Consider the following 23,331-nt stretch of genomic DNA (forward strand, 5'->3'; position numbering starts at 1 on the left):
CCTTCACCTAAATTACTCAGGAATTAAAAGGAGAAAAACTAAGGTCCAGGACACTTAGAGCTCCAACAATATGGAGCCTGGAACCCTGCTGCCAAGACCCTCCCAAGGAAATTAAATTTCCAGGACACCACATCTTCAGCCACACACTGCTTTCCTGCTTTCACTATCAGAAGGACAGTTCAGCTACCAGTACAAGGAATTGGCACAGTATAATCACCTAATCTTTAATTTGTGCATGACAATTAAATACAGGCTTTAGCCTCACTTCTTATGCAGCTGACATAAGGGGTAGGAGTAGGGAACAGAATAAGGATTTGAAGAGGGTGTAGTGAATTTTATTGGGTTGAACTGCAAAGGTTCAAATGGGTTTATCAGCCAGTCAGGCAAGCAACGTGAAGAAAGGATAATTCACTGTGCGGCAGTGCTGCTAGCAAGGGCTGCACATCACAAAAGGTCAGTGACCTTTGGTTGTACCTCTGGCACTCATCTTCTAAAACCACTGTCTAATCCTCTAATTTGCCTGGTTGTGTTCAGCAATCCCTTTGTGCTGTCCAAGACGCCGTTCTTGCCCACAGAGAGTCCCAGAGCTTTTCTCTGGGAGCTGACTGCTACATGAATTACTTAATGTCCCCATAAAAGCATTTTCCACTGGGGGGACCTCAGGCTTGTTGAGATTTATTAGCATCCAGAGGTGGGCAGCATCTTGGACAGTGGAGAGGCAGCTGACACCAGCTGACTGAAGGCCTCAGCAAGTCACTTCACATCTCCTAGGTGCTAACCAGCTCCCTACTTGCTTGCTGCAGTAAGGGATGGAAACATTCCAGCCCCTGAAGACCTGGCATGGACCTGCTTAAAGCATCAAGAGAAGATTCTACCTTCTTCCACTCATCTTCCTTTCCTCTTCATCTCTCTTCATCTCTCCACAGTTCTCTCTCTCTTCATCTCTCCACATCTCATTTCAACAGTGATAAAAAACTCCTCTTGCCTTTTGCTTTAGGATGTTCTTTTTTCATAAAAGTGTCCCCTTTCATTCAGGTGTCTTCAGATCTATTATTATTGTTTAGCTATATGTCTTTTGTTGCCCTAATTACTGCTGTTTGCCACATATTTTTCCACTTCCCTTACATATATATACATATATATTATTTTTGTTTCATAGCTTCCCGTCTCTTCAGTCCTTTTTCCATTTAGTGTTCTCATTTTCCTCTATAGACTCACTCAAAGTAATAAAAGTTCTATTGATAATAAACTCAGAGGAACATGTTACACTGTGGTGACACATTAGTCTGACTAGTCATAGCTACAATACACTTTGTCCTTTGAAGGAGTCCAAGGTTTCAAAAAGTTTTGACCCCAAAGGGGACAAAAAGTCAACCATTTAAAATGAGTTTCTGAAAACTACACGCTATATAACCACAATTTTAAAGGGAAGAAATATATGGTGACATGGTTCTGAAACAGGAGATTCAAGAAAGTGTTCAAGAAATACTTGCTCAAGCAATTCCAAAATGAAAGATCAAAACAATTTTTATTAAAAATTTTGATCTCATTTAAGGTAACGTTTTGGAGAAAAACTCATGCAGTGAATGTTAACATCTCCAACTGTGAGCTTTCTAGATGAGCTACTCAAACAGAAAAATTGCATATTGCCATTCATGTAGCCATTGGGTAAACATAAAATTGGCTACTGTCAAATTTGACACCACAAGAGAATGGCTTTGTCTTGGGTACACCCATCTGTGAAGGTCACTAGTGCTGGACACGAGATGCAAACGGCGCCGTGGGCTCTGGCAGGGCCCTGCTGTGCCCCCTGCAGCACCCGTGCTGCCAGCCAGCCCTGGAGTGCCAGCTCAGGCCCAGGAAAGGTCAGACTGTCCCCACAGGGCACACACGGGGCAGAGCTCAGGGCTGTGCCTCACAGGGGCTCAGGAGGAGCTGGCAGTGATGAACACCCAGTGGATTACAGGGGCTCAGTAAGGCAGCAGCGCTGATGCAAACCATGGGCAGGCACTGGGGACCTGCCCTGCTGCTGGTGATCAGCTGTTGGCTCAGTTATTAACTCCAAGTGCAGGATTTCATCTCTGCCTTGCCTCCCCGGGCACCCTCTGCTCCCCCTCCTACCTTTGTGCCTGCATCGGCAGTGCAGAGAGTCTTCCTTCATGTGTGGCAGCAACTGGGAATTCCTGGAGATAGGGCTCTTTTTTATCTAGACATTTTTGGCCCTAGATACAAAGGAAAATATCCCTGGAAGTACTAGAATTACTTCTAAACAAAGAAGCAACATCAAAACCAAGACGACACATAAGATCTCACTATCCTACTCGTTCCCCAAACTTCACCGGAGTAGATTATAATAAAAGAAAAGTAATTCCTAGAGAAAGTTCAAGTTCAAGATCAAATTTAAGTTTTGCAAGCCATTGGCATGGAACAAATGACAAATACACAGCTAAACACTTTTGTATTTCTGTTTAGCCTTACTTTGTTGGAGTGTTAAATCTTACAGGTAAAATCTTTCCTTGCAGTTTAAGACCAAGCCCTTGAATTTTACAGATGAGAAGTGTCATGAAATTCTCACTGCTGTGCCTGAAACATCATCTTTGCTGCAAGATCTGCTTGAGCTTCAAACCTGAAGAAAGAGATACAAAGTAAAAAAAGCATGCCCCAATGTGCTTTTTGGTAAATCTACACACATTTTTTAGGATCGTGAAACAGTTTTAAAAATGTAACTATATCACTAATTTTTCCTATACAATATGCAAAGATACAATAGCTGCACTACTCATTGTAAAAAACAATACAGATCACAAAATCATCTATCCAATCTGAAGATCAGTTTCTGGTCCTAAATATATTTTGTTATGAAATATTAAATTCTACTAGCTGTGGAAACTGTCACCATTTGTCCATTTGATTTTCTTTGCTAGACAAATCAGTTACACCACCAAATTATTTACTACAGAAAAAAAGAAACAACAAAGTTGTTTCAGTTCACTTGCTGAGTTAACAGGAATCTGCAATAAAGTCTCACAATAAAATAAGAAAATGGCCTGAGTAAAGCATAGAGCAAGTAAATGATGCTTTTGTCTAGCAGGTTTTGCCAGATAACTGTGACAAACTTAGAAACTTTACACTGTTGTATCTCCACACTCCTCCACTCTTGTATGAAAAACAGGGTATGATGATAGTCAAAACCAGGTGGAAATAAGTAACTATATAAGCATAAGACCTGTTCCATAGTAAGTTATTCAGTAGTTTTGAACACATTTCCCTTCACAGTGAAATAAAAGAGCCAGTGCTTTCCTCAGCTTGATGCATATTCATGCTAGGTGAAGGTGTTTAAGCCCTAGTCCCTCACTGATGCATGACTGCTGGGCATGCTGAGAGGAGTCTCCTTTCCCTTGTGTCCTCATCCCAAAGATCTGGCTGTCCTTCTGCAGCTGTCACCTCTGTACTTTGTTGTTTTCTACTACACACGGGTACCAGGCCAAAGAGCCTTTTGGAGAGGACAATGGAAATTATTAGCACTCACGAAACCACCATCAAAGCACTGGGATGCTGTCCTTGTCCAAACATTTAGAACCTGGTGTGCCTCAAACAACAATTTCTGCTGCCTATTGTGCAGGGGGGTTCTGCTCAGATGTCCTGTGCTCCCTCTCCCGGCTTGCCTTAGGCACTGCTGTTTGCAAACAAGCATTGGCTGGTGTTTTCTTGTCCAGAAAGTGACCACCAAATGCTCTCCATCATAATGAAAGAAATAATTTGCTACATCTCAAGCCTGTATTCAAAGTGTCACATTTAAATATGTGTAAGGTGCCAGAGGTATCATTTGGTATAAGCCTATGGTGCATAAAAGTCTTACATATTCTTTTTGCTCATGTTTGTTTATATCCTGGAGCAAGGTAAGGCAGCAGTAGCTTGATCCAAGTCTTACATTCCTCTGACATCAGGAAGAATGTGTTCAGAAGAGCTGAATGGTTTACTTGCCCCTTTCCCTCCTATGAAATGAGATGCTACTATGGTTCCAGATATGTTTTTTTATTCAGTCCAGAGATAATGGACACAAGCAGGTAAAAAGATCCTTGCCCCTCTCTGTAATCACCTGCACTAAACTCACCAGACTGTTTCTGTAAAACAAGGTAAGATGAAAATCTCTCTACTAAATCAGCTGATTAATGGATGGGAAAAAACCCCACCAAAATAAAACCAACTCCAAGCTGGTAGCACTTCACTATCCTGAAGATCACTTTTGTGGTTTTTTTTCACCAAACAGAATAACCAGTTCTAAGATTCTGTCTCCCTTGTTAATATTCTGATTTTATTCAATCTATTGATATCTACTAGATTTTATGAAACTTAGAAATGCAGAACATCCAGAATCTTAAAATTTATAAGTGCAACAGTTTCTGCATCTATATTTTAGAACTGACTGGCTGATGGCTTGGAAGGGGTGGCCCAAGACATGAGTTGTACCCTAGACTCCAGTGAATAAACTGTGTACTTGCAAATACACTGCTCTACTAGGAAGAGATGCTGTAATTTCTGTGAAATGGAGGTAGGCAGGGAAGAAAAAGCAAAGACAGAGCAAAAAACTGTTAAGTGCTAATACAAAGCCTCACAAACAAGGGCTTCACTTAGAAATTCCATATGATCAAATATAAACATGTTTTTCTATTAGTGACCTGTGGAATATCTCAGCACTAAGTGGTGCTGGTGTACAACAAAAGAGGGAGCCTTGTGCTTCTGTGAAATAGGAAGCAAGGCTGTGCTCCCCCTTCATACATCATCAGGCAGTAACAGGACAGAAAGATTACAACATCTGAGACACAGATATCTGTGCAGCTCTAATCGCCCCTGTCAGAACTCCCTTAAGGCAAACTGAAATTAACAACTTGAGATTCTGAATGATGCAACTTCATGCCCAATCTAACACTGAAAAAGAGGCCCTGATGATGGAGCACTAGTGAGTGACGAGGAAACAAGACTGAATATAGAGTCAGTCTTCCCTAGCAGAGGGGGCAGGTCAGGCTGACTGAGATCCAGAGGAACAAAAAGTGCATTTTCATTTTAAGATGATTCCAGATTTCTCAGGTGAGCATAGCACGGTCTGCCTAGGAGCTGACAGCAACAGGACCTTCATGATCCATTCCCATGCACAACAAACCAGGACAGTGTCAAGTGCCTAAAGGTTGTGGAATGTTCCAAGCAGGGAGCACATAAAGCTGTCAGGTAAGGTTGTCTCAAATCATTCAGCTCTCAGCTAGGAAGCTGAGGAGAGTTGGCACTGGAAAGAGACCATGACGGTCTGTGGCAGCTCAACATGCTCTTCTAAGCTGATACTGAAAGCGACTGCCATGACAATAAGGATTAGGCAGGCAGCTGATACATTTGGCATGAATATCTATGCATATCAAGGGTGCTAAAGAGGCCCATTCTTTGCTGGGTTTGCTGAGGGTCAGAACAGACCATGTACAAAACACCCTCTTCTGCATCAGCACCATTAGCAAGGGGAGTCAATAGTTAAAATATCTTGCCAGTGACAATCAAAATCCAGATTAAAGTCTGCATTCAGAAAGCCACCAACAATTTGTCTAAGGAGAAGGAAAAGAAAAAGAAAAGCTTTATATACAAATGGTTAAAAATCTGCATCAGTAGATGGTGCTCTTCATATTCTCTCAGAGGTTACTTCTAAGCTCAGTGCTTTTATGCCCGGGGCTGAAACCTCTAAGTGCTTTTTCCACACACCCTTCTTCATCTCCTTAAATTGCCAGACCTTCTTCCCTCTGAAGTGGCTGGACAAAAATCATATTAGTGCTCATTGGATTCAGTCAGGAACTTTAGAATTATCTGTCATAGTATATAACCAAAGGAGGCAGAGAACATGTAGGATTTCTGTGCCTTTTGGGAAGGCTGCCGCTCTGGAAATACTAATGTGATCCTTCTTTTGTAAGTGTTCCTGAAGGTGTCTCACCAGCCTTCTGTCCGTGGTTGTCCTGAGCAGCAGAGTGATGTCACCTCTCCGGGTGCACAGTGTTTACAGCCAGCATATAAATTTAACACATTGGAGGTGCATGAAAACAGCCCTGCACACCTCTGTAACACCACTTACTCCTATCAGGCTTCTCAGAATTCTAAACACTGCAAACAGTCACATTCAGATAAAATATCCAAGTGCAGAATGAGAGAGGACACATCCTAGGAAAGCAGCACAAATAGCATCCCATTTTCTGACACCCAAACCAGAGACATGCACGATCTATCCAGCAGCAAACCAGCTGTGCTCATCCCCACAGGCAGGCACAAATGCCCTCTCCTCACTCTGGGAATGGAGCACCTGGGCATTTGTTCCACTGCATTCACTGTAACTCAGGCAGGTGATGGAATAGCACGCAGGCTGTAAAGAGGCTCAGAGGCATGACGAAAGAGAATCAATTTCTGGGATAACAGGAAGAAAATAACTCCAAATATACATACACATAAATCAAGGAAGCTGGCACACTTACATGAAAGTGCTATAAATGATGCAGTACTGTCCTTTCTGAGTTGCCTTTTCACTCTGTAGACTTCTATAAACAGCATTTTTCTTCTTTATGGCTTCCTTCTGAGTCTGGCTCTAGAAGTTGCTCTAAAGACAATATGTTGTATGAAATGACATAAATCTATTAAGAATATTGCAAAATGCAGCCAGTCCACAACAACAGGGATAAGACCACAAACAGTGGCACTGACACCACTGAGTAGCAATACACTGCAGTACTTGTCCATGAGTTTCACCACCAGAGGGGAAATGAACTAATAAACAAAATGAGCCAAAAATTTCACCCCCACCCAAAAAATTCCCCAAATCTCAAGGGGGTATTTGTGACCTGTACTGCTGCCTTAATTCCTGGTCAGGAGGTGTTATTCCTCAGAGGCCTGAGGTTGAGTCTTTAAATCTCTGGCACTGAAGGTAACCCACAGCAAGAGAGAATTAAGACTTCCTCAAGAATTAACTCCTCCACAGCTGCTCCCTTTTTAAGCCCAGAAAAGCCCCTCTTGTTTGTTTGTTTGTTGTTACTCTTTTGCCTTTGTGTAGAGCCTGCTCTTTGTCCTTGGTAGGAGCCACTGTATTTCCTTAGAGTAGGTGAGGGGAAGAAGGTGTAGTGGCAAGATTCAACACTTCCACAGATTTTTTCTCATAAATGGGTAATCCATTTCACATAATGGATTACATCTCCATTGCCTATTGCCCCTGATCTGGCACAGTCCTAACGTAAGGGCTCAGTTTTGGTCTTGCAGCAGTGCTCCCAAAGATTTCAGGAAGGATTCTGTCCAAGAGCTCCAGCACAGATCTTAGCACCATCATCTGAGGCTCAATGCCTCTGGCTGCTTTAATGAACTATGGCTCACATCATGGGGCCTTTGTTATGTATCCTTTACTGAAATGGTTAGAGTTCTGCTCTGTGCTTTATACCAACATATCTTTATTTTTTACCTCTTCCTCATCTTGAATATTGCCTTTCTTTTCCCTGCAGTATTGCCCAGTTCTCCTTTCCAGTAAGACTCATGATCCCATTCAACCTTTGATATAACAGAGTCATACTCAGTTAAACTCAGGTATCCATAACCCGAGGAATTTCCTGAGAGCAAAGAAATTCAGCTTCAAAATGTGGTGCCAAAAAGCAAGCACAGAGACTTTGGAACTTGCTGTCTCAGTCTATATTTTCACAATTTCTTTCTGAGCTAGAATATTTGCCTTGAGAAAGCGCTGAATATGGCATGAAGATAAATACCACTTTGGCACTCAGTGCACTCTGCTTTTTCATTTGTCATTCTAATGAAGGAACACAAACCCCAGTATTTTTCTCCTGACAGAACCCAAGTATCTGATAGCCTAGAAAATCCCTTTCTGTACCTTAAACACCACTCTCAGAAATACCACCCTGCTGTGGTAAACTGAATTATGCATCTTGACCTGATGTTTACTGAACGTATAAGTTTGTTTGTTTTCACTCCATGCTCTGCTCTCTCTAGATAAGACACACTTTGAACAAAGAAGGGAAGAGGAAATGGTAACAAAAGAGTATGAGAATTTACTGGCACTGGGAAGATTCTAGCTCCTGCTGAGGGTATGGAACAGGTTCTATTCTTAAAGGTAGAAAGATAAGTACAGAACAGAGCTGACTTGAAAGAAAGGAGCTTGAAAAGCTCTCCAAATTAACACAGATGTCTGCTGGAAGGATCCGATGCTCTGGCTGCCCAGCTTATAATCATAAGAAAGTCTTTGCACAGGACAGATGGATGTATTTATAATTTTAAATCCTCTAATTAAATCTTAGTTAGGGTTAAACTAGCAGAAAAGTCATTATGCTTGCCAGAAATCACAGGCATTGGATATAAAGCAACACAGGTATTGATTCACTTCAGGATAACAAACATCTTCATCTCTGAGCTACAGCAAGGCAGCTGCCAATTAATCAGCAGCCTCATGTGCTGGTGAGGGAAGGGAAGGATGTGGCTGATCTGAGCAAAATAACACTGAAGTGAGACAGAGCCAACTAGTTTCCTGAGTGGTCAAAGAGATCCTAAGAAATGCTAGTTTCATAGGTGACACCTCCCAACGTGGTCAGCATTCTCGAAGTTTAAAAGATTTGCCTGCACTCCCCTTTGCCCTCTATTAGGAGACAAAAGAGACATGCTGCTGAAGACTTGTGCATGCAGCCAAGCCTCTGTTCTTTTCCCCATTAAGGCTGTCAGGCCTCTCATCTGAGGTAAGACAACCTTGCCCAACAGTGTTCCATCACATGCTGCACTGTCATCAGAGCTTTCCTTTGTGAACCAGTGCAGGAGAGACACTCCAGCTGTGCCCTACAGCAAGGGAAACAAGCCATGTCAGCAAAGACATTGCTCAAAATGTAGCCTGCCCACAGCAAAGTGCCAGCTGCTCAGCCCAGGAGGACACCCTCACCCACCAGGACCAGGATGCTCAAAGCAGCAGGTGTCACAGCAGAAAACCAGACACATAAAAGGATTGTACTGTAAGTACTGCCAGCCACGCATTAGAGAGATACCTGATAACAATGCTCTGCTCCCTCCTTTGCCTCTCCAAACCTGAAATTTAACCATCTAAATCATCCATGTTATATAAAGACATCTTTAAAAACACAGGCATCGAAGTGAGAAGTACTGCTAGTATTTCATAGTTACTTTGTCAGGCTCTCTACAGCAGCCTCAGTGTGCTCTACAGGGAAATATAACTGAGTTGATACAGTAAGTCATGTTAAAAACTACAAACTTGCTAGGTAGAGGAGGAACTACCTCACCCCAGGAATTGTAGAAGTACCAGTACAATGCCCTTCCTGAAAACTTGCACACATTTATCTATAAATGCATTAAATCTCCAGATTTCTCTAGTGCTAAATTAGATGTGAACTAATGCTCTCAGCAAGCCATTGGAGACCTGAACTTGCAAATAGAGTAATGCTCAAAGGAAATACAGAGCCAAGACTGCATATATACCACAGATCTGTTTGCACAAAGAGAAAAGAGTTACTCTAGCGCGTGAAGGAAACTGTGTGTAGTTACCTACATTTCTCACTGGGTATCCCCCTTCCATCATGGCTTTAAACAACCTCAGAGCACTGCTGCTGGGTAAGGTGTGCATCCTAATTCAAGGCTGGGTTTATGGTCATGCTCTGTATGCTACACAGTATTTATTGGTTCCACTTTATGAAGAGTTTTGGTACGTTTCAAAGACAAACAGTCCTGTAATAATACCAGGTTTTAAAAATCACTTCAGTACAGATTCTTTTTTGTATGGCTTGTCTCTGGATTTCAACGCCTAAAATAAGCAGGCACTTTAAAATACAGAATCCCATTATATGATAGCAGGGAAAAAAGTTAGCTTCAAGCCACAGCGTTAGAGTATGAATCATGCACCAAATTATACATTTAACCAGTGACACAGAAAACTTAGTGAGGCCTCAGAGCTTTTTCCTCCCAACTGAACAACAAAAAAGAGAAGATATCAACAGTTTCTTTAAAAGAACCTCCTTAGCCTCCAGTTCTGGAGAAAGAAACTCTGGGTTTTGATGTCAAAATTGCAGGTTTGTTCACCAGTGCTATCAGTGCAAGCTTTTGATGTACACTGGAAGTTTACAATGGTTAAAAGGAAACCAGTCATGTACAGATGGAGAAGATTCCAGCTTTTCTTTGCACGCCACAGTTTTGCTATTGGTACTGAGCTAAGCGTGACTCCAGGGAAACTAGTGCAAAGCACATCAGAACATCACACATCTCTGTGTGACCCAGTGACCCTCTGTGAACTGTCTGTCCTATGATGTAAAGTCACGATGTGCGTGGTTTCAAACATAGAGTAAAAACATTCAGTAGGAGAAAGCCACAAACCAGAATGGTCAGCTTTTACATTTTTTTTCTCCCCAAGTAGCTGAAAAACCCAGCCTGTGACTTTTCAGCTAAAATGGATTATTGTTTTCAAAACTGACAGAAAATAATTTACACTCTTCTCTCAATTTTAGCATGGTGCTCCAACTCCTAAAGAATGTTTCAAGTAAAGGGTAGAGCAAAGTTTGAAACCTATGCTTGAGTGGCAGCAAAGATGAACAGTTTTAAGCATACATTTATTTCTGTACTGGGAAGAAAAAAGCTCAGTGCACAAAGATCAAATACCAACACTAACACGATTCTCTTGCTTGTTTCACTTTGCTTTCAAGTGTCAGGCATGCTGGTAGTTTTTTTATTCCCTCACTGAGGTGTGGGTACAGCAAGTAATCCACCTCCCTTTTCCCTCTCTACCCCCCTATACTACTTAAAACCATGTTACCTCTGTATTAGGGAGGTGTAGGAAAGGTTGGAAAATGGTTTATCTACCTGCCTCCTCTGCTGGAAGGGATTGCCATCAAGTTCCTGAGCTCTGCTGAGAAGAATCTTTTCAGCAGCAGGTGACCTAAGTGTGACCTAAGGAGTATTCTATGAACTACAGAGCTCTGGCACACTTTCTGCTGAAATGACAGCCAGTTTTCAAGATGGAAAGGCCATCTTTTTCTGCAGTGCTCACACAGGGTGATAGCACTGCTGGCTGCTTTGAATTCATCCAACTCCCATCTCAGGCACAACATCTTTGCTCCCCCTGGCCATGTCCGACACGGAGAACCGAACCTGCACACACGTGCACATCAGCAGTGATGTAGAAGGATGTGCATCTTATTTGATGCATCAGTTACCTCAGTATCTGAACAGAAATCTCTAAATAGCACCCAAACCACACAATTGGATATCACTTTTAAATACTAAGTACTTTTGTTCTTTAGATTATAGAAAGAGAAAATCCACTCGTGCAAACATTTCTTCCCTGGATAGTGCTACAAATAACACACTGACTAAGCAACCCAGCAAGAATTTGTTGGCACCAATAACAGCACACAGAGCAACTCTTTCTTAGTCATCAGCTATGGAAGTGGGAGCTGCACACACACAATAAAGAAGACAGAAAATACTCCTGAGGAGCATGTTTCATAAAAGAGAAAAGCACCTTTCTTAACCCAACTCAAAATAAGAGTTATTAAGGACAGAACATGAATAAAAAGAACTTCAGTAACCTAGTTTGTAAACAAAACAAAAACTGAAGTCATGGGATTATTTTGCTATTTCAAGGTAGCCACAACAGAGCTTGTTTAGAGCCTTATCAGTATTTTGGCACTGCCAGACTTTTGAAAGAATATGGTCTTGCTAACCAGGAAGCTTAGTGAAATGTGCCATGACATTTCTCTTGGGAAAATTCTCTTGGAAAAATTTGTCACAAAATAGTGCAATGGTTCGGTTTGGAAGGAACATTAAGGATCATCTAGTTCTAAACTGAAGTCCTCCCTTTGCAGCTGCAGCATTTGTGCATGGCAGAGTAAGGTCACCCACGATACTTAAAGGGGTCCATGACTGCAGTTTTCGTCTCTCACACGGAGACAGAAGTTCTGCCTATGCTTTAGCTCCTTCACACAGACAATTTAATCCAAGACTCTCATGCCCAACTCCTGGAATGGTACCTACTTTGGCCTCTGAGAAATGCCAAAATGTTTGTGCCAATGTAGGAGAGTCACTTCACAGGCTTTCAACATTTTGTGGGACAAGGCAGCCATTTTCCATGCACCTGTGTTCTTATTTTCTGTAAATGCTAACAAGTCTCTGACAGTTTAAACTACAAGAGAAGCAGCACACGCTTTGCTGTGCCCAAATGTGCCGCTCAACAGGAAGGAGTAAAAAAACAATGTTTTAACAGCTGTGAATGTGGCAAGATGAGCACTTTTATCTGCTTACCAGAAGCTTCTTTAAATAGAGATGCAACCACAACACTGTTAAGCTGAAAGGTTCAGTAGTTACGTGATTCACTTCAAATTCATTACTCCAATGCATCACTGACCACTTTATAAGGCTTAGCTTAGCTTCACAGTTATTATTTCAAATCTTTCTGTTAACCTGCACACACTAATTAGATCTAAGCAGTCATTAAGCTGCACTGCAGAGATGCCTTGGCAAACTGGTAAATATTTGCCATCACATATTAAGTTGAGGCAGGCTCATACCTTTTTTCATTTCTTTGTCACTGCTTGTGACTTGTCAGACGTGTGCATGACCTGCAGATTACTTCCAGTTCAGTGGTTCTCCTACTGCCCCCTGGCAACTGTGTCCTGTGAGGGAAATAGCATCCCTCTGGATAAAATGCAGGAAGGATTTCAGAGGAGAAAACCCTGCACTTCAAGTGCTTTCACCTGCAATGTCATGGCAAAGTGAGGTGGGAGCATTTACACGTACACCAGAGTCTGACTTCTAACAAGAATCCTCAACAAGACAGCCCAGACTAGGTCTCCATCAGATTTTTAAGAGCTCAGAACTTTTCTTGTGCCCAGAAGGACAGGCCAACATGAACCATGCTGTGATAATACAGGCTTCAAAAAGTGGTGGATGAGACTGTTCAAATGCAGAGACAGCATCCTGATTTACAAGAACTCATTACCTGCAGTACCAGTCACTCAGTAGAGCACAGGAGTCATTCTGCCCAAAGTAAGGACTATTTTAATTCAGAATTGTGGCTGGGAACACTTCATTCAAGGTAAAGCAGCTTTAACTCACTGGGACACAGAGGACAAGCTTCTGACATTCTCTTAGCCATGATGAGAAAGTCCACTATGAAGGCTAAGCTGGTTAAGGACACACTGCAGAGCAGGAGTCAGCTTCACCACTTCAGTAGTGAGGACAAGGGGGAGTCAGTTTATCAGCTCAGGCCACAGCAAGGGACCTGGACTGCTCAGGGTGATAATCCACAAGGCTTCAGGCTACAGCTACACGAGTTTGGGTTTTCTACGCTGGCTCCAACAGAGCCACATGGTTGTGGTGTTGCAGAGAAACTTTTAAAAGAACAAGCTCAGTGTTTTAGGGCCATTGTCTGGCTCACAAATTCTTCTTGCACTTTGATCAAAGTTGATAGAGTTGTAAACATGCTACCAAGCACGGAGTGGAGCCTGCTGGCTTTACAAGGATGTCTCACGTGAGGAAGAGTTGCAGGGCCAGGCCTTTGGCTGCCCAGGGGAAAGTATTTCCCCACGCTCTTGTATAAGCGTGTCAACAGGGAACTAAAAAATCCTAGAACTGGGTAAATGGATTATAGCATTTTAATAGGAAATTCATTCTTGTGGCTATTGAAAGAAAAATCACTAGAGATTATATCTCTCAGGATACAGTGTCTCTCTCTGAATAGAAAATAAAATCTAGTGAAGTTGATGGAAAAGCAACACTTTATTTCTGCAGATTCTGAATGAAGTGGCATCTGTTCTGTTTGCTCTGCTAAGTACACAGGGACTGCTCTGCTATCTCCAAGCGTGCAGCACAGAAAACCCCACCCAAGGCTGCACAAGCATGCAGTGTTAGATTTCAATGGAAAATTTTCAGTGCAGAATTATCAAGATAAGGATTTTTTCTCTTTATAGTCCTTGATAATAAGGTTTTGTAGCATTCAGAAAAAAATCCCACCCAGTGGTTTCCCCACAGGAAACCCACAATACTGCTTTTAATAGGAGCCACAATTTCAGGGGCAGTTAATGAGATAGCATTCTGCTTAACACTGGTTTTAAGTAAATTAAAGAGAGGTGATTGAAGACATGCTTGTCTACAAAGCACCCTGATTAGTTTTTTAATTTTATCATTAAGTCCAAAATTCACTGTAAGAGATGGAAGAGCTCTCTGCAGCATTTGAAGCTCACTTGAAAGGCCTCCCTCTTTCTGGCAGCTATTTTAAACCAGCCTCTCTCCTGTAGCACTGTTGCTCATTTGTGTTCAGTGCACAAGGAGCACCAGGTCTGCACCCAACATCGAAGCAAAGAATCACATGCTCAGCTTAAAAGAACAGTTCTACTTCACCAGTATGTGAAACTAGAACCAGAGCAGACTCCACTTCAGAATAAACCCAACTAAAACCACTTTTGCTGTAGTTAGTTCACCCAGAAAATTTTGAAATTTCATTTTTAAAAATAGATTTCCATTTCAAACAGAAATATAATTTGCATCTTGCAGGAATACCTATTCTTTTCAAGGTTCCTACTACAAACCTTGTCTCTTACATCCTTTGCAAGGGGATTTCCACTACAACACTTAGAAGAACACTTAGAAAATGACACAATATTTCAAAGAAAGGTTGTAATTTGAATAGTAACAGAGAAAGTAGGCATTTCAGACCTGATGGTGCTGTCAGTTGTGCAACTTATTTCACCTTCAGGACACCAAAATAAACATGCGTTCCGCAGTCTTAGAAAACCACAACTTGCTGGTAACTTGCATACATTACAAAATGTGCTTATGTATGTTTGTTTGACTCCATTTCAGCACAGACTCCTCCTTCCTATACATCTGTGCACATCAGTCTTTAATCGTGCTCCATTTACATGCTCCAAGAACTTCAGCAGCAAGAGCTGTTCCCAGCCAGGGCAGATGTCTGCCTGAGACAGACTCTTTTCTCCAGATACCAGCATCATATGTTTACCAAAGATCACATAAGTAGTTAAGCAGGCAGAGATACTTTCCCAGAATATGCACCCAGGAATTTATAGCTTGGGGACCTAAAAAAGAGGAGAAAATGACTTTGTATGCAATAGATGGGGATGAAGTAGCATTACCTTATGTCCTGTCTTTCCAAATATAGTCATGATTTGTCCTTGTCTCTATTACCCTGAATAACAGCCCTTTAGGCAGACTACTGGCTCCCAAAGCTTTTAACATAGCACTGGTACAAAGGAAAGGAAAAAAGAAGCCTCCTATTCACAATGGATTTTACTGCCTGGAGCGAATATTTTCTTGCTATCTAACAGAGCCTTCTGTCTCTTGCAGGTTGCCCAAAATAGCATACCAAGTTCACATTTATTCCAATAGACTTTGCTTTTGCAGCCTTTTGAAGCTGATACAGTACAGCAATGGTTTGCTCTTGGAGAGCAGATTTATTAACACACCAGCAGGACTACAAACACAGAAAGCCCCTGCTGCATTCTCAGTATTCACCTTTCCATTATGCTCCTAATTATCTCCAAAGGAGTTTATTTCTTGTAAGCTTCTTGTTCAGGCTGAATTCTGAATCCTCTGCAGATCTCAGATTTACTCCTCATGCTCTTAGCTGAGAAACTAAGCCACCATCTTTGTTTTCACAATGCACATCTTCCACCCTCTCCAGTTTCTCTCTCAGTTTAATATCCTTCTATAAGAATTCCCACCAGTTTGAGTATTTTCAGATTAATTCCTCCTGCTCTATTCACTTCATCATGATAAAGCTCTGAGTAGTTGAATCTGTATCACCCTAAGACTTGAATGGGATATATCATATTAATCAAGACTAATCTGTTCCTTCATATTCAAAGAGGATGCTAATCCAGTAAATTATTTCTTAAGCATTGATCCAAGGCAGTTACTACCAAAAAAATAATCCAAAATAATACATCCCAAGTAAACACAGATTGCAGAGGATATTTTCTCACATTAGAGTCTTTCTTGAAGAACTTGACATTGCTCCTTAGGCAACACTGAGGGCTATTTCAGTTTATGTATTCCAAAAGGACAAACAAGGTCATGTGATTCACATTTTTTTCCTGAAAAATTGTTGCCCGGAATGCAATAATCAACCACACAGAGGCAGAGGTCTTCAGTGAAAGCTGCTCCCCACCAAGAAAAAGAGGGCCAGCCTCTTTATTTCTTTCCTTTTATAATTTTGTGGGTCTGAAAGCACATTGGCTCTTGGGGTTACTACCCCTTCACCCCACTGGCCATGCCAGCTGTCAACCAACATTGTTTTCAGGCTGGAAATATGTAAGCAAAGGACAGTGAACAAAAACAAGAAAGGTTGTTTATGTTCCAAAGCGTGAGAAAGTGAAAGACTGACCCTTAATATTGCAACAGTAGCTAAAGAACTGACTCCATCTTACAAGCAAGTAGAAGGCTTTAAAAAATCTCAGAAAAACCAGGGCAACAAAAAGTACCTCCTACTTCTACATTATACATCGTAGGAAATAAAACCATTTGCTCTGAAGAAAAACCCCAAAATCCAAACTACACCCAAAACATCAGAAGTTAACAGAAGGTTTCTTTGAGAGTGCTCAGCGTGCAAGCTTCCTCTGGAAGAAGCTGCTCGGATTCTGAGAATAAAGTGGCTTCTCTCTCCAAACACAGACATGTTTCATTAAATTCTAAAGACAAATACACACAGTAAGACCTATGCTGATTTATCCTTTCTTTCCACAAATGTACTGGACTGTGGCCCCAGATTCATAAACTCTAAAGAATGGAGCAATGACATTATGTTATTCTAACCTGACTTTCAAGAGCTGGCAGTGTCATAATTCCTTCATCACACCTCTGAATCCTGTTGTTGCTAAACTGTAGGCTCTCAGCAATAATTTCAGAATTGGTTTAGAAACTTCAAGAGAGGAAGAGCCACAGAGCACTTCTAGGTAAAATAGTTCTGTAATTTAGTTTAAGTATCTAAAGACTTTTGTTGAATTCAATATAACATTAAACCCAAGACTAGTATGACAAGTAAAAGAATTATAAAAGAAAGGCCTCATAAAATCAGGCCTGCTCTGCTAAATTGCCAAAGTTAGCCCATCACTTCTAAGTAATTTGCAAGTTCCCATGCAAAAACAATCTTGGTATGAAAACTTGTTAGCACAATCACCTGTTCTTGGGCTGAAAAAGAAGTGCCTCTGTATAAACAGTAAGATCTGTTCCATGAGGACCGATAAAGGAAAAAAGCATACAACCTGAATCTTAGCACGTACACCCAAATCACCTTCTGACTAATAAACGAAGTGGTAAGAAAACTACCAGCCAATAGGTGCTGCACACGAGGTCTGTGAGAGCTGTATCAAATAAGTGATGTGAATAAAGCATGGGCTTTTCCCACATGAAAGCAATGGAGTCTCAGCTAACTTATTACGATATCAGACAACTTTGAGTGTGAACATGAATGTTAAAAATTAAGTTCGTATCACATAAATGAAACTTATGGTCCTGCACATGTTCTTCTGAGGCAGGACAGGTGGATAATAAATACAAGGATACACATAAATACTTCATTTCTCTCTTGGAGGCAAACACTGAAGGAGAATGTGTGTTTGCATGTAAAAGCTGAACCACACTTCCTGTTTGTAAGAAAGAAGGTGAATAAAACAGACTGGAGGGATTTGAGATCAACAGCAACTCTAAAGACAGGTTCCTGCTGCCAGGTTCAAAACAAAAGGGTTTCCAGCATCTGCCAACACAGCTGGATTTCCTGTTGGATAGAGGGGAGAGGAGTATTCCTAGAAACATCAAAACTAGGTAAGCCTGATCTTTTAAACTTGTAAACATAGGAGCAGTAGAACCACACTATGGTAGATTAGCAGTGTTCCAAGAAGGTGGCTCAGGATGCTAAACCTTTGTTAATTAAGGTTTGGTAACCAAGGTTAAGCACTGGCTTTAGCATTATGCTGAAAATACTGTGCTGTGGGCCTTCTTATTTTACAATGCGCTGTTTCCCTTCTGAAGTGTGAAGCTGGTATCTTAAAAAGCAATTAGTTGTGCACTAATTAATTGCAGTTTAAGGAATCTTTTTCAGAGAATTAATCCTGTATTAAAAGCTCACACAGGTGGAAGCATTTTTAATGCTAATTTAACATTCATCAGTCTCTTAATGGGTTTCTTTTTCTAAGGGCCATTAGTACAAAATATTATTTATATCAACATTTAATTGGAAGGGGGGAGGAAAGACAGTTTTATCTAATCATTAACAAATTTGTAGACAAAAACAAGAGGAAAGAAAGGAAAGAAACCATTTTGTGCTCCAGATCATCACCATAAATCTGGTAGCAATTAATCTGCCTCTGTGGATAACTCATTGATACCACAGATGGCATGTCCAGCTAGATGGTACCTATGTTCCTCACCTCACATTCCTTTTCAGTACAAAAACCTTGTAGAGGTATGCTATCTCCCTGTTATCCTTTGTGATGGATTCTCTAAACAAAATACATTAGAGCAAGGAGGAACAAAATGCAGCACTGCTGCTACCTATTCTTATGTTGTTAAGACGACAAATATCCAATATGAATTGTTAAATCTGGCTCCGCTCCCTGCAGGTAAGTACAGGATTGTGTCCACTCCTTCGAGTTTCAATAAAATGAATAGCAGAAATTCATCCAGGAAAGATTAGGATGTTTTGGGGGCTTTTGGTTTTTTGGTCCTTTTTTTTTTCTTTTCCCTCACAGCCCTCCAGTGACAGTATAATGAACCTGGTAAAAAGAAAACCTAAGAACAAATAACCAAAGCTCTATTTATTCCCATGTGTTGTCTCTGTTGGTGGAGAAAATTGTCAAGAGACTTTTAAGGAGAAAAAGCACAGTTAACTACGTATTTAGAAGGTCTTTTGTTTGCCTGTATTTTGTGCTGTGAATATGGTCCCTTCAGTTTATAACACTGTAAAATATACTAAGAGTTGGGGACTAATCCCATCCCTAAAGTTAGAAAAATGAAAACATTATCCAAATGAAGTAACTTACCTACGACAGATGTTCTACTTGGATGCTACTCCAAGTTTAACCTGTTTTCAAAGGGAAATGGAAGAGCATCAGCATAAGAATGTATCATTAATACCAGAGAATCTGATATTAGTTAATAAAAATATTCTCATCCTTATAATTATTAATATACTACTTCTCCACTCACACATCCCAAAGTCTTCTAACAATATAACCAAAATTGTTGTCCTTCTCATGAAACCTTTAGGTATATAATGATCTTTTTCCTTTCACAAAGAAGCACATTACTTTAAGACAACTTCAATACTATTTCTTGTAACAATCTACTACGACCATAAAGATTTCCTATTGCAGACAATCATAAAGAACCCTGATAGAATTTGAGCTTATCATTTTAAAATGATACTGTCCTATTCCCAAGCGGCCTAATTATTCCATATGACTTTTTTCAAAGGATACAACAAATTTTATTTTAAAAATTCAGTTTAATGGTGTGAATGAGAATGTACCTGAATACAGTGTCATGGGTTCTTTGGATTAACTATATGTTACATAAAAAATTTAAATACTTTTGTTCCATTTAAGAATAGGTGACTTGAATGAGAATTAAAATTCGAGAATAGAACAAAAGACACCATTTCAAAATGGAATATTAATTAGTCTAATAGTCTTGCTGTTTATTCCTCACTCACCATCTACAGTCTCCTTATTTTCGTCTTTAGCACAACCTGTCACCTGGGAGAGGTTGCATCTGCTGTTGTGCATTTAGGGAGAGCAGTGTGGTTATCTGTGGAGACAAATTGTTCTTCACACAGTTAATCAGCTTCCCTTCTAATGCTGCTGTTGTCAAAGTAGTTATTGTTGAAATAATTCAGTTATAAATGTAGGCAGCACATCAGAAACAAATATAAGAAGACATGGGAAAGATCTGGGAGTTGCATCTGTAAAGCTAGGATATAAAATTGGAATTTCTCATATTTTATATCTGGGTAATACAATTAGCTTGAAACTAATGTTAGAATGGCATAAAGCTCTCAGAACAGCACCAGTACATATCTGACCAAGGTGTTTACTATGGTTTTATGGTTTAAGTAAAAACTGCTGTTGCTTCTCCCATATAAGTATTGTTTGACGAAGAAGTAGCTAGTATTGCAAAAACAAACAAACAAAAATATACTGAAGCCACACATATGTTTGTATACATTCTACTGAAACACAAGCAGATGTTTAAGTCAGCGTTGTGGAAAATAAACTTAAAAATAAACTAAGTAATGTTCATCCAGGAAGAAATTCAAATGTTCTTTCCTTAATCTATTTACACCCATGAAATTTCCTAAATCATGCTTAAGAAAGAGCTGTACAATTGTAAGATTTAAAACACTAGTATGTTTTATGAGAAATCCAAGTTTCATATCTTTTTTTTCCCCTAGAATGTTTTTAAAGTTCTTGAGAAGTGGGATTGCTCAAATACTATAGAATTTAAACTTGAAAACTAAAAAGAAAAAAAAAAATTATCCAACCCTTACTGTTTTCCAGATAATAATTTCAGTTTAAATCAAAAGCTGAAACAGGAAAACAATACTTGTCAACAAAATGTGGGCCGGTTAAGGGCTGAAAATAGTCAAATTGAAATTAGGAGTTTTCCTTCATACTCTGGAAGCACTGGGGAAAAATTAGATTCCTGAATCAGAGAGATAAACAACAACATTCTATATGAAAAAAAAAAGAAAAAAAGGAACAACGTTAGATCATAACTGTACTACAGGTACCTGCTCACTTTTTTAATTCTAATGAATTGCAGTGCTGTGGCTTGTAGGATGGGCTGCCCAGGGAGCTGCTTGTTGTTGTTCAGTCTCAGGCTGGACTTACTGATCTCAGAGAACTTTTCCAACGCAGATGATTCTGTGACTCTATCACAGTCACATATGCTTCCCTTCTCATAGGCCAAAACACTGCTTTTGCTCCCTGGAAAAAAATGTTCGTAGGAAAAGAAATATAAAATGAAGATGAGAAGAAACCAGTCACATCAGAAAAGATAAAAAGTTAGGAGAAGAATGAGAGATTATTCTGATTATTTAGGCACAACAGTGTAACTTGAAATTCTTTATCCTGGGCAGACTTGTAGTTTTGGACAGGGTATATGGAATGCAATATTGAGTGACTAATTGCACAGTAACCAGGTTCCAAGGACTGGTGACTCTTGATGAAACCTGATAACGTCTTCTCAGTGTAGGATCTCCCATTCTTTTATTTCTTTCCCTGACAAATTGGAATGATGTGTAGCTGCTTCATGGGGATGCTGTCTCTCCTCATGAATGTCTGTATGTCATTGCAAAAAAGTGCCTTTCAACATGAAAAGGAGTATTGCAGTGATAAAGAACTCTCAAACACCTTTGGGAGAACTCAAGTGGTAGAAAGGAAGGGAACCAGGATATTTAGTTTAAAAAGAATAAATGGTCACTGAAAGTACCATGTGCCAAAAAAAAAAAAAAAAAAGTTAGAAGTCTGTCAGAAAATTATAGGTTATCTGCTTTACTGTTCCTTTTAAAAGAGAGTTCTGATCAGGAAAGAAACCTGCATCCCAGAAGCCAGATGATTTGTGATTCTTTACTACCAGAGCTTTTTTTATCTTGTTTTGTCATTATAAAAACACCTGGGGGTTGGAGTACAACAAAACAAAAAGAGCTTTGGCAACACAGCACAACGAGGGGGCAAAACTTGCGAGAAGGTTTTGAGCTGGAGCCGGTCAGTCAAGGAGCAAAGCCTTGTGTTCTCAGCAGGAGCAAAGACATTGCCCCCCTCCCCTGGCCAGGAACACAGAAAAGTGCATTCCTGTACTCCTTGAACTCAGATTTACGTAAGAAACAAACAAAATGTCAGCTTCCTGAGGGAATCCAGGTACGTCAAAAAACAGCGGAGTGCCTTAAGGATCAGCATTATCCAACCCAGCCCTTGACTGCTCTGCTCCAGCCACACATTTCTGTTTATGCACTGTTAGAAGAGCTCATTAGTTTTGGGCACCAGACTTTATTTCAAACACTCCAAATCTCGGAGAATGTGAAACATGCCTCTGGGGAAAGTTATCAAGCTGCAAGCTCCATTCACTCCTTTATTTGGCTGTTTCCTCTCCCATGGAAGGCTTTTGCAAACCACCAACATCAGTGCTGGTAATTTTGGCCACTGGACAGCCACAAATAGGCTTTTTTCTTCAACATGGTTTGTGATGGAAAATTGGTATAATCTAGGTGAGTCAAAGAATTAATTAAATGAAATAAATAGATTTTATGGGGGAGAGTTCTTTCCTGTCTTTCTTATTGCAAAGAGAGGGAAGTTTAGAGCAAAAGAAGACTTTGTTCAAGTAAATCTTTCACCAAATGATTTTCCAGGAGCTGTTTGAACTTTTCCTTGCAGTAGTATTTGGGGCTTCACTGGTTCCCAGCCGATGCCTATCCTTTACCATCACTTCCTCTGGTTTCTCAGGCAAGAAAATAAGTACAAGTTAGCGGCTTTAATAGCTGGAAAACAATGCAAAAAAAACCCCCATAATCAAATTTGACTTTTTTGCAAGGTTTGCTAAAATGTTAGTCTTAGCTATTATTCAGAGACACATCCAGAAAATTTGTTTGGACTAAATTCAGAACTACTTTCATCATCTGTAGGATTTAGCTAAGAATTTACTTAATTTACTGCAAGTGCTAACTTAAAGACAACTGCAAAAATAATTTCAAAGCTATTGAGTAAATTTTTTTCTTTATTAACTTCTGATTTTTACTGCATCTTACAAACAAACCAAATAGCTTAATCTTTGGCTGAATTCCTATAAAACAGTATTTCTGCTAACAGTTTATTAAAGTTGCTTTCTTATTATTTATCATCTGGTTTTGATATTAATTATTTAGCTTGTATAACAATAGCTGTCAGAGAGTAAACAACAAAATAGTAGCTTCGATTACAGAAAGCAAAAATCAGCCAAGCACCAAGAACACAGTAAAATTGTAAGACAACACAAATAGTCAATTTTCTTTCAGTTACAGGAATGGAATGCCATTTTTCTATCTGGGGAGTTTTGGCCTTTCTGAGTTTGGCTCTACTTCTTTCATTGACACTGAATATTTCCCATTGTATGAAAAAGAGGCAAGGTAAGTAATGTCTCTTTGTAAGGAATCGAGTTTCAGTGTTTAAAGATTCTGATATACCAAGTCAACAAATTGATTCTTCTGAATCTTGAAGTTATATTTTGGCAAGGATGATTTTACTAGAGAAGATTTAACTTTTGGAAATTTTGGGAGAGTCA

At 40.1% G+C, this 23,331-nt stretch overlaps 1 protein-coding gene across 2 annotated transcripts in view; it reads left to right on the forward strand.

Annotated features, from left to right (window-relative positions):
* Window positions 1–23,331, forward strand: part of LOC134548780 (T-cell receptor-associated transmembrane adapter 1) — a 48,603-nt gene that overhangs the window by 19,623 nt on the left and 5,649 nt on the right. The window contains exons 1-2 of one of the 2 annotated variants that reach the window (XM_063393828.1): window positions 17,576–17,841; window positions 23,066–23,176. In XM_063393828.1, coding sequence (XP_063249898.1) covers window positions 23,074–23,176 — 103 coding nt within the window. In that variant the 5' untranslated portion in view covers window positions 17,576–17,841; window positions 23,066–23,073. Of the gene's footprint in view, window positions 1–17,575; window positions 17,842–23,065; window positions 23,177–23,331 lie in introns of those variants that run through there. The other variant, XM_063393829.1, reaches the window with a different exon arrangement.

Source organism: Prinia subflava, chromosome 3, assembly GCF_021018805.1.
Source record: "Prinia subflava isolate CZ2003 ecotype Zambia chromosome 3, Cam_Psub_1.2, whole genome shotgun sequence".
NCBI lineage: Eukaryota > Metazoa > Chordata > Aves > Passeriformes > Cisticolidae > Prinia > Prinia subflava.